This window comes from Phocoena phocoena, chromosome 11, assembly GCF_963924675.1.
Source record: "Phocoena phocoena chromosome 11, mPhoPho1.1, whole genome shotgun sequence".
Taxonomy (NCBI): Eukaryota; Metazoa; Chordata; class Mammalia; order Artiodactyla; family Phocoenidae; genus Phocoena; species Phocoena phocoena.
The window spans coordinates 80,146,640-80,157,771 of record NC_089229.1 but is presented as its reverse complement, the minus strand read 5'-3'; the positions used below and the strand labels follow the sequence as shown (position 1 = coordinate 80,157,771).

At 42.2% G+C, this 11,132-nt stretch overlaps 1 protein-coding gene across 1 annotated transcript in view; it reads left to right on the top strand.

Moving 5' to 3' along the window:
• The first annotated feature begins 2,435 nt into the window (after positions 1-2,435).
• BMAL2 (basic helix-loop-helix ARNT like 2) overlaps positions 2,436-11,132 on the top strand; it is a 73,796-nt gene continuing 65,099 nt past the window's right edge. Inside the window, exons 1-2 of the mRNA XM_065888196.1 lie at positions 2,436-2,762; positions 8,662-8,752. Of these exons, the coding sequence (XP_065744268.1) occupies positions 2,436-2,762; positions 8,662-8,752 (418 nt within the window). The remainder of the gene's footprint in view (positions 2,763-8,661; positions 8,753-11,132) is intronic.

The following is an 11,132-nucleotide window of genomic DNA, read 5'->3' as shown; positions in this document are numbered from 1 at the left end:
GAATTAAAACTTATTAGACTTATCAGACATAGGGATGTTGGATAGAAATTACAGAGAGACTTTTTGGCTTTCCAAGAAATAACCTTTTCAAATAATAAAAACGTCTTAAAATTACATGGATTACTATGTAATCCATCGCACAACCCATTCATTAGAATGGATAAAGTTAAAAGGGCTGACAGTGCCAGTTGTTGGTGAGGATGGAGCAGGTGGAACTCTGAGATACTGCTAGTGGAAATGTGGAACGGCATAACCGCTTAGGGACACAGTGTGGCAGTTTCCCCAAAATGTAACCATGTACCTACCTTGCAACCCATGTTCTGTGTCTAAGTATTTACCCAAGATAAAGGAAAACATTTGTCTAAGCAGAGACTGGTACATGAATATTTGAAGCAGCCTTATTTACAATAGCCACAAATTGGAAATAAGCCAAATGGTCATCAACAAATGAATTCCGTGGATACACAAAATATGATACCCACCCAAGGGGAAACAAATTGGCAATAAAACCGCACAACAACGTGGATGAATCTCAAAATCATTTTGAGGGAAAGAGGCCAGACTCAAAAGGGTATGCCATATGATTCTATTTATATAAAATCTAGAAAATGCAAACAAATGGTTAAAAAACTAAAAGCAAGTCACTGTTTGCCTGGGATTGGGGTGGAGGGAAGGGCTTGGGGAAACCTTTTCCTGGTTTTTTCATGTCTTAATTTTATGGTGGTTTTTGATATGTAGAAAATTTAACTTTTTAATGTAATCATTTCTTTTGCGGTTTTTACCTTTGGCCTCATACTTTGAAAGTCCTCACTTTAAGGTTATGTAAATAGTCACATATTTTTTTCTTTACACTTTTATGATTTTATTTTCCTACATTTAACTCATTCATCCAGCACAAATTTATTTTGGTAAATAGCGAGAAATAGAGATCTAATATTTTCCAAATAGGTAAGGGATTGACCTAATACTAGTTAATTGAATAATCCGTCATTTCCTCAGTTACTGAGTGTGGGTGGTGTGTCAGGGATTGTTTTAAGGTGGGAATACAAACATGGTCCCTGCCCTCAAGGAGCTGTGTCTGGTGAGAGAGAATGACTAGTGACCAGATAACTACAGGGAAGTGGGATCAGCTCAATGATGGTATCAATTACAAGGTGCTACTGGATTACATAGGAGGGGCCCCAGTTAGGTGTCAGGTTTGGGGGGCAGTGGTCAGAGAGGGCTTCTTTTGGAGATAACATGTCTTGACAAGTAAGTTTATGTTAACCTGATTTGGGAACAGGGCATTCCAGGCATAAGCATGCCTAGAGAAGCAGAGCCAGGGGGGAACGTGACATGACTGGGGACTGTCACTTAGTGCTTTGTGCCTGTTGCCTGGGTCACGAGTAAGAGAGCGGCATTGCGGTGAGGCTCGTAGGGAGACTGAAAAACTTTGTATTTCATGTCATCTTAAATTCAGCGGGGGGCTTCCCTGGTGGCGCGGTGGTTGGGAGTCCGCCTGCCGATGCAGGGGACGCGGGTTCGTGCCCCGGTCCGGGAGGATTCCACATGCTGCGGAGCGGCTGGGCCCGTGAGCCATGGCCGCTGGGCCTGCGCGTCCGGAGCCTGTGGTCCGCAACGGGAGAGACCACAGCAGTAAGAGGCCCGCGGACTGCAAAAAAAAAAAAAAAACTTCAGCGGGGAGCTGTACACCCGAAACTAACATAACATGGGAAGTCAACTATACTTCAATTAAAAAAAAATTCAGTGGGGAGCCACAGTTGAATTTTGAGCAGCGAAACGCAGTAGTCAAAGCTCTTGTGCGATGATCGTACTGCTGGTGGTCTGCATATTGAGTAGCGTACTGCTTTTTTCACAGCAACGATCACAGTTTTGAATTATGTGTTTGGTTATTGATGAATGTCTCACATTACCTTCTTCAGAAGCGGTGGGAGAAATTTCTTGTTTACTAATTATATGAGGATTTTCATGTGGAGATCTGAATTATCTGATACAATACTTCTGGTTTAATATAGCTCTGTAGCCGCCCCTTAATTTGACTCAGACCTCAGTCATCTTTAACAGTTACATCATCATTCAATCTGACCGTTTGTGTCAGGGTAGAGAGAGGTGCACATCGGTATCCTTTTAGATCTTTTGCGTGGCCATAAGCCCATTATATCCAATTCAGGTAAGTAATTAATGTCCTACCTACTATCTGTCCAGCAAAACTTCATAGATTCCAAGAGGCTTCAACATTTATCTCATTTTTTTTCTTATCAAAGCTCTGCAAGGGAACTCTATTCGGTATCATAACGTCTATTTTACAGATGAGGACTCCACAGAGAGGGTAAACCACTCACCTGGAGCCACACAGTGAGGTGGGGAAGCTTGGACAGAAGTGCTCTTGGCTGTGCCTGGTTCGCTGCTCACGTGTGGGAAGCAGTGTTACTGCAATGGGGGCTGAACTTGAGCTGGGCTCCATGAAGGCCATACGGTCAGGAGGTTCTTCCCTCAGGAGAATCGTCAGAAATCAGTACAGGTTGTCAGGTTACTTCGTCACTCCCCATGAAGAAGCAGTGCTTTCGGCAGACTGTGGCTATTCCCTGCCACAGACAACAGCCTTTTATGGACTCTGTGGTGTCACAGTTCTTTCCAAAGCATTAAACATGCTACCTGATGGGTGCTTTCAATCGGTTATCCAGCGTGGCTGCCACTTTCAGAAATCAGAACAGTTACCTGCTCTCCCTGCCTCCTCAACAAAAGGAATCCTCTATAGGCAGGTAACGCTTGTGGAAAATTTCTTCTTGACTCTTCCTTAAATACTTCGCCAACAGACCTCTCTTTCACACACAGTTTAGGACAAGGGTCAGTCTGGACTCGTGTGCATTTGATTAGAAACTCCCTGTCGCTTCTCTTTAGGAAAACATTAAGATGTGCCATGAAAGTGGCTCAGTATGTTCTCATATCTTCAGCAACAACAAGTTCATGGTGTCAGCAGTCTGTATTTGCTCTTTGGGTTTAAAAAACAATATAAGAGAGAGTGGCATGGACATATATACACTACCAAACGTAAAATAGATAGCTAGTGGGAAGCAGCCACATAGCACAGAGAGATCAGCTCGGTGCTTTGTGACCACCTAGAGGGGTGGGATAGGGAGGGTGGGAGGGAGACGCAAGAGGGAAGAGATATGGGAACATATGTATATGTATAACTGATTCACTTTGTTATAAAACAGAAACTAACACACGATTGTAAAGCAATTATACTCCAATAAAGATGTAATAAACAAAAACAGAAAAACAATATAAGAAGGGCCGCATACATGACTCTTCAAATAGTGGTATAAATTTATCCTTTCAAAAAAATGCGCAAGGCTTGTGCATAACACAAAACTTTGGGGGGAATATTTATTTTTTCTAAATTAAAAAAATAGTATGTGTTAGTTGTAGAAAATTTGAAAATTTTTATTTTCAAATAATTTTAAATTAAGGAAAATAAATGCATTCACCATGTTCTTCATTTTCTGTATTCTGATGCTTTCACATGTGGGACCCTGCTGATTCGGGAGGGACTGCCCCTCCCAGGATCCACCCACTGAGAGTAAACAACTTGCCCTGTGAGTGCGCTTGTCAGATACCACACCAGCCAATCCGGAGCCCACGCCCCGGCCACCTCCTTCATTGGGATCTCACACTCTGGGCTACTGTTTGCCTGTCCTAATTGCCCCTGGGCCAGGTACCAGACAATGAGGGGCAGCCCCGATGCCCCACAGGCTGCTGAAATCATTCAAACTAGCCCAAACTAAACCTGCTCAGCCTGTCTTGCCCATTCCTTCCCACAGAAACTACAGTAGAGACTCTTACCCACAGATGCCCCTCTCCCTCTGCCTCCTGACTGGCCCTGGTGCTTTCCCTTGTGGCCCCATGTGGCCTGGCATGCCCCCTCCTCCTGGGAACCGTGAGTAGCAGTCTGCCTTTTTGTCTCCTGATCTGTTGGCCTTACTGTACCTTAAATCTTCTATTAATATACTGTATTTTTAAGCAATAAAGAAACGTACAAAATTTAATGTTTCATATAGCATTTACTCTTTCATAAATAATTGGAAAACATTGTATTTAAAAGCTGCATAGTGGTCCATCCCATGGTTGCAGCCTAGTTTTTTAGTTGTTCCCTTGTTTGTTGGTACCTTTAGGTTGTTTTTAGGTTTACACTGTTGAAATATTTTAGTTCATTTCTATGTACATCTTTAATATTTTTAGGATAAACTCAAAGAAATAGAATTCTGGGTCAAAGGATATAAGTATCTTTGTGTCCCTTGATACAGTTTTCCAAATTGCATTTTAGAAAGGTTATGCCAGTTTTCATTCCCACCAGAAGTATATGAAACTGTGAGAGTGTCTCTCTTCTCACCTCTTCCCCTTCTTCAAGACTCCTTTGTGGGTACAATAAGTTATTAGGATAAGTCAGTTTGATAGGGGGAAAAACGTTTCTTTTCTCACTTCAGTAATTCTCAGGTGATCTGTAATGTGGTCAACCTAAATTTGAAGGAATGACCATAGTGGGGTTGTGGAAGCTAATCACTCTCTCCTGTATTTCAGAACTAGGAAGTGAGGTTGGCGTTTATTTGAGCTTCACTGCCTCTTCCAGACGTTATTCCCCTCTGTCACTTAATGACAGGCATGCCTTGGAGGTACTGCTGGTTTGGTTCCAGACCACTGCCATAAAGCTAATACTGCATTAAAGTGCGTCACAGGAATTTTTTGGTTTCCCAGTGCGTATAAAAGTTATGTCTATACTCTACTATAATCTGTGCAATAGCGGTATGTCTAAAAAATGTACATACCTTAATTTTGAAATACTTTATTACTAAAAAGATGCTAACCATCGTCTGAGCCTTCAGTGAGTCATAATCTTTTTGCAGTAGCAACATCAAAGATCACTGATCACAGAGCACTGTAGCAAATATAATAATAATGAAAAAGTTTGAAATATGGCGAGAATTACCACAATGTGATACAGGGACATGAAGTGAGCTGTTGGGAAAATGGTGTCAATAGACTTGCACTATGCAGGGTTGTCACAAACCTTCAATTTGTAAAAAACACAATATCTGCAAAGTGCAGTAAAACGAGGTGTGCCTGTACCTTCGTTTGGGTTTTCTGTTTATTCACCCCTCTTCTATCCTTATTTTAATCATCTACCCACCTCCAGGATGCCGCCCCTTGTGTTCTTAGACATCTTCCTCTCCTGCCCATCCCCTGATGTCATCCTGGATGACTTTGGTCTTTCTTCTCTTCCCCAGCATACCCCATCGTCACTGCACTGCAGTGCCCCCTGGGCACCTCTTACTAGGCCCTTGAATCAGCTGCAGATGCTTTACCTCTGAATCCCCAAGTCTGAACTTCTCCCTGCTGACCATGGTCTTGTACTTTTATGACTCTGCCACTTACACAACATTCCAGCCACCTGCCTGTTCTTTCAGCTCCTTTTTGGTGTCTCTTGCTTTCCTACCAGCCTGTACTCTGTGACGCACTATTTTACTACAGTTGTCCCTTGAACAACGGCGGGGATTGTGGTGCCCTACCCTCCATGCAGTCAAAACTCCTTGTATAGCTTTACAGTCAGCTCTCTGTATCCATGGTTCCACATCCACACATTCAACCAACTGCCAACTGTGTAGTACCCTAGTACGTATTTAGTGAAAGAAATCCTTGTATAAGTGGACCTGTGCAGTTCAAACCTGTGTTGTTCAGCGGTCAATTGTAGGATGTTGTAGGCGTCACTTCTTCAATGTTCTTTTGACTTTCTGCATACTTCCCCGGCTAGTGACTGGCCTTGGGCAAGTAAAGCCACCTATTTTCTCTGCTTTGGTTCTCCAGCTTTTAGACATCTTGCTACGTTTGAAGTCAAGGCCAAGAGTATAAAATTTCCTCCTCCAGCCTGCGCAGGAGACGTGGATCCTTCTGTGATGCTTTGATACTGTATCTGAGATAAGTGGTGGTTGATCCTTAGGTGGGACCCGGATCCCCATGCGGAAGGGTCTTTGGCTTTCCCTGCTCATGCTTGGCGGCAAAGCCTTATTTTCCCAGCCAAGCCGGAGAGGGTTCAGTGAACAGCTCTGAGTACAATCTTCATTACAGAAATAAATAGGGACCCAGGTAAGAAGTGAGCCATTCAGGTTGGACAAAGGTGGAATGCATTAGGATAAAAGTTGTAGCTTATGATGGGAAGACTAGTTCCTGGAAGAGAGAACAAATGTGCCCTCTGCCTTAGTGCTGATTGGCCAAGAAACAAAGGGGGCTGGAATGCAGTGCTAGGTAACTTCACTAGCTCCCTGCCACCTGGAAATCAAGCTCAGACTCCGCAGTAGGACATCCAGGGCCCTCCACCAACTAGCTCAGTCTGTGTTTCCAGCTTGATTTCCTGATGTTCCACACTGTATGCAGCCATACAGATCTACTTGCTATTCCCTAATCGCTCATATATATTCTTTTTTCTTTCTGAACTGTAGGTATGTCTTACAGAAGTAAGACACGACACTTGTAAAATTTTAGAACAATACAGAAAAGTAAAAAGGAAAAAAAGCTTTAATTGGCCACTCAGACAAAACACTTGGAAACATTTCACTGTGTTTCTTTCTAGATTTTTTTCCCCCCGAAAATACATTATCTTAGTTTCTTGATATTATGTAGTCTCTGTGTCTTTCATCCTGCCTTTTAAACTAAATGTTACATAAACATTTTCCATATTTATAAAACCCATAAACATTATTTTATTTTTTGTCAACAACAGAAATTTATTTCTCATGGTTCTGCAGGCTGGAAGTCTGAGGTCAGAGTTTCAGTGTGGTTGGGTTCTGGAGAGGGTGCTCTGATGGTGCAGCTGGCCAGCTTCTTGGTGTAGCCTCATGTGACAGAAAGACTGCCAGCTCTCTGGCCTCTTCTGATAAGGCACTAATCCCATTCTTGAGGACTCCACTCTCAGGATCTAATTACCTCCCAAAGGCCCCACCTCCAATCACATTGGGGATTAGATTTTATATGAATTTTGTGGGACACATTCACTCCAAAACAGCGTCCAGATGGGTGCTAAGACAAAATTAAAATTACGTCCTCTTATTTCTGCCTCACATTGCCTATTAACAAACCAAGTAGGGAGTGCTCATCCCCTGAGAAGGAACGTGCTCCTCAGAGCCCTGTGCGAGGTGGTACCACAGGAAAGGAGAGAGGGGAGAGCAGCTTGCTGCTGAGATTTTCTGAGTGTTAGAGATCAAAGCCTTCACCGTGGGAAGCCTGTCAAATAGCTGAAGCTGTGACTCTCCAACTTCACAAATGATGATGCATGTAACAAGTTTCTACTGAAGAGCTGTAAGCGTTGGAAAAAAAATGTTTATGGAAAGGGGCCAGACAGACTCCCAGGCAGAAGGGCAACGTGGGTATCAACCAAGAGTAAAGCACTTTCAACCTCTCTGGTCTACAGGTCAGGTTAAAATTCCAGACCCTCTGTGTGGAGACAAGGGAACCCTCCTACACTGTCGGTGGGAATGTAAGTTGGTACAACCATTATGGAGAACAGTATGGAGGTTCCTCAGAAAACTAAAAACAGAATTACCATATGATACAGCAATCCCACTCCTGGGAATATACCCAGACAAAACTATAATTCAAAAAGATACATGCACCCCTCTGTTCATAGCAGCACTGTTCACAATAGCCAAAACATGAAAACAACCTAAATGTCCATTGACAGGTGAATGGATAAAGAAGATGTGGTACATATATGCAATGGAATACTACTCGGCCATAAAAAAGAACAAAATAATGCCATTTGCAGCAACGTGGATGCAACTAGAGATTATCATACAGAGTTAAGTAAGTCAGAAAGAGAAAGGCAAATATATGATATCACTTGTATGTGGAACCTAAAATATGGCACAAATGAACACATCTACAAAACAGAAACAGACTCATGGACATAGAGAACAGACTTGTGGTTGCCAGGGAAGAGGAGGGGATGGAGAGGGGTGGACTGGGAGTTTGGGGTTGGTGGATGCAAACTATGACATTTAGAATGAATAAAAAACAAGGTCCTAATGTACAGCACAGGGAACTGTATACAATACCTGTGATAAACCATAATGGACAAGAATATTAAAAAGGAATGTTTCTGTGTACAACTGAGTCGCTTTGCTCTACAGCAGGGATTGCCACAGCATTGTAAATCAACTATACGTCATTAAAAGTTTTTATATTTCAAAAAAAAAAAAGGAAAAGAGTGCATGTGAATTAAACATGTATAAATAAGACCAAAATTAAAATAAAATAAAATTCCAGGCCCTCTGACTTTAGATTAAATAACAGGGCAAATACCAAGTAGAGCGTTCTTCAAATGCAACAACTGGATGATGCTACAAGAAAATAAGTGCTTCCTAGAATATAACTTCTATCAGCCCCTGAAACGTCTTCCTCCAAGCCACACCCACTCGCCAAAGGTGTTGCACTTTTCAACGAACAGAAGAGGGAGACCGGTGACACAGGCTGGTATCATAGGGAGAGACGTTAAATGTCATTTTTTTGACATGTAAAAACAGGATGCTAATTTATTAGTGAATGCAAAGTGTCTCCCTCATAAGACTTTGTCTGGGTGTCCACGTGGTTTCCTTCATTTTCTCCCTGTAGGTAGACCCACGTAGAAATCCTGCCTTTGAATCAAAGTTCAGATTCTTCTCCTCTTCCACGGTGACTGAGGCTGAGATGGTGGAAGAACCAGGTTATCACAGGTGCAATTCTTCCAGAATAGGAAGGCATGCACTGGAGTCTGAAATTGAGTACCCTTCAAAAAGAGTAGGGGTGTTTGAAGTGTGAAGATTCTGTTGACAAGTCCTGTTGAAGAGAATGGATGGAAATTTGGAAAATTACCTACTTAGGCTCTTGTATCTCAACACCCACTATGAACCCCCATTTTGAGCAAGATACTCTGCTGGCTTCAGTTAAGACCAGTCTGGCTAAATATCTGCTTTTCTTCAGGGTTTGTATGGCTGTTTGGATTGGAATTCAGGAAAGGTGGTCATGGGGGACACACTTGCCTGCCTTTTCCAAGTGTAGTAAGGATTCATGGATAAATAAATCTTGATGGACTTGCATGAAATATCAATGAATCCTTTTTTTATATACATTTTTGAAATAAACATTTATTTTTGGCTGCAGTGGGTCTTCTTTGCTGTGCATGGGCTTTCTCTAGTTGCGGCGAGCAGGGGCTACTCTTTTTTTTTTCCATTTTTTTTTTCGCGGTACGCGGGCCTCTCACTGTTGCGGAGCACAGGCTCCGGACGCGCAGGCTCAGCCGCTCCGCGGTATGTGGGATCTTCCCAGACCGGGGCACGAACCCGTGTCCCCAGCATCGGCAGGCAGACTCTCAACCACTGTGCCACCAGGGAAGCCCTTTTTCCATTTTTTTTTTTTTTTTTTTTTTTTTTTTTTTTTTTTTTTAGGGGCTACTCTTCATTGTGGTGCGCAGCTTCTCATTGCAGTGGCTTCTCTTGTTGCGGAGCTCGGGTTCTAGGCGCGTGGGCTTCAGTAGTTGTGGCACGCAGGATCAGTAGTTGTGGCTCATGGGCTCTAGAGCACAGGCTCAGTAGTTGTGGTGCACGGGCTTCGTTGCTCCGCGGAATGTGGGATCTTCTTGGACCAGGGATCAAACCCGTGTCTCCTGCATTGGCAGGAGGATTCTTAACCACTGCACCGCCAGGGAAGTCCAAAATATCAGTGAATCTAAACCTCATCCCTATTTTGAATTTTCTTGGGAAGCTGCATTTCTGGATGGTGCATGATGGTTAGGTATCTGGTTTCTGGTCTGATAGGTGTTCTGTCAGTTTAGTGTGCATTTAGTTTCATGTGTGAGAAGGTAAAATTTGTTTTGAAAAAGTCCAATTTTACTGACCAGAGTCATATCAGCAGATGCATTTTCTAACGCCTGACTTTGATATGTTTTCTGGATTCATTACCCAAATGTCATTTTTAATGATAGCATAGGATTATACTAAATGCATTTAGCATAGGATTATACTAAATGCATTTGTTTCACCACCTGTTCATGGTGTTCTCTTAGTCTGAAATACCCATCCAAAAAATGCTTTCAAATGTTACTCCTTTCCCAAAACAGAATTAAGTGCCCTTCCCTCTGTGTTCTGGCAGCATAAACTCATAAACCTGTGTCTCCATCTAGGTCTAATTGCAGTCAGCATTTGATTTCTATGTCTGTTCACCTGCATATGCACAAACATATACAGGATCATAAGCTTCTTAAGGGCAGGTACTAAATCTTAACCCTTTTAGACATATTGTCCACCTGGTTTAAATTCTTAAAGAAGACTGTGGAATAATACTGTGTTTTTACTCTCTGCTGAGCAAAAGCTTTTTCATAATTTCTATATATATAGCGAGTTGGTATTTTTCTTGAATAGTGCCAACTAGTACTGCATTTTTATTATTGACTAAGCATCTTACAGTAATTTGTCAGTGGTAAGAAACAGTATTTGGTTTCCATTGTAATGCATTAGCACAAACCTGTGAAACAACTACTGCTTGTTATTCCAGAGAGCTACTTCCAATTGCCAAATCTCATGCCACACAGTGCCTTTTTTTTTTTCCAGCGGACAATCAGGTATATTTTTTCCTTTTGTGAAAGAAAAATAGTAAAAATGAAGTAATGGTAGGGAGTAGGCCTCCTTGTTTGTGAAGTAGGTATAGTGGGGATTTGCATATTCCTTATTCTGGGAATTTCATCATCCCAGCAGCCCAAATACATGAATCTGGAAATCCTGATTTTACACCTCTTTCAGATTCTCTTTTGAATGTCTGGGGGTAATGAAATGAAATGTGATTCATTCCTTCAGCAAACCCTAAACACCATATGTCAGCCCCTGTGCTAAGATTTGGAGCTAAAAAATGACATGATTCTGAAAGCTTTCCAATGATGGAGCTTACAGCCTAATTAGAGGATCTCATAAATCTTTCCCCTGCCTCTTCTTCTGTGGATTCCATGAGCTGAACACCATTTGGCATCCTGAAGAAGAGGATCTTAATGAGGCAACAAAAAGCACCAGAAGCAATTAAATTTAAAGTGAAAGCATTTAGTACTGAGAAGGACA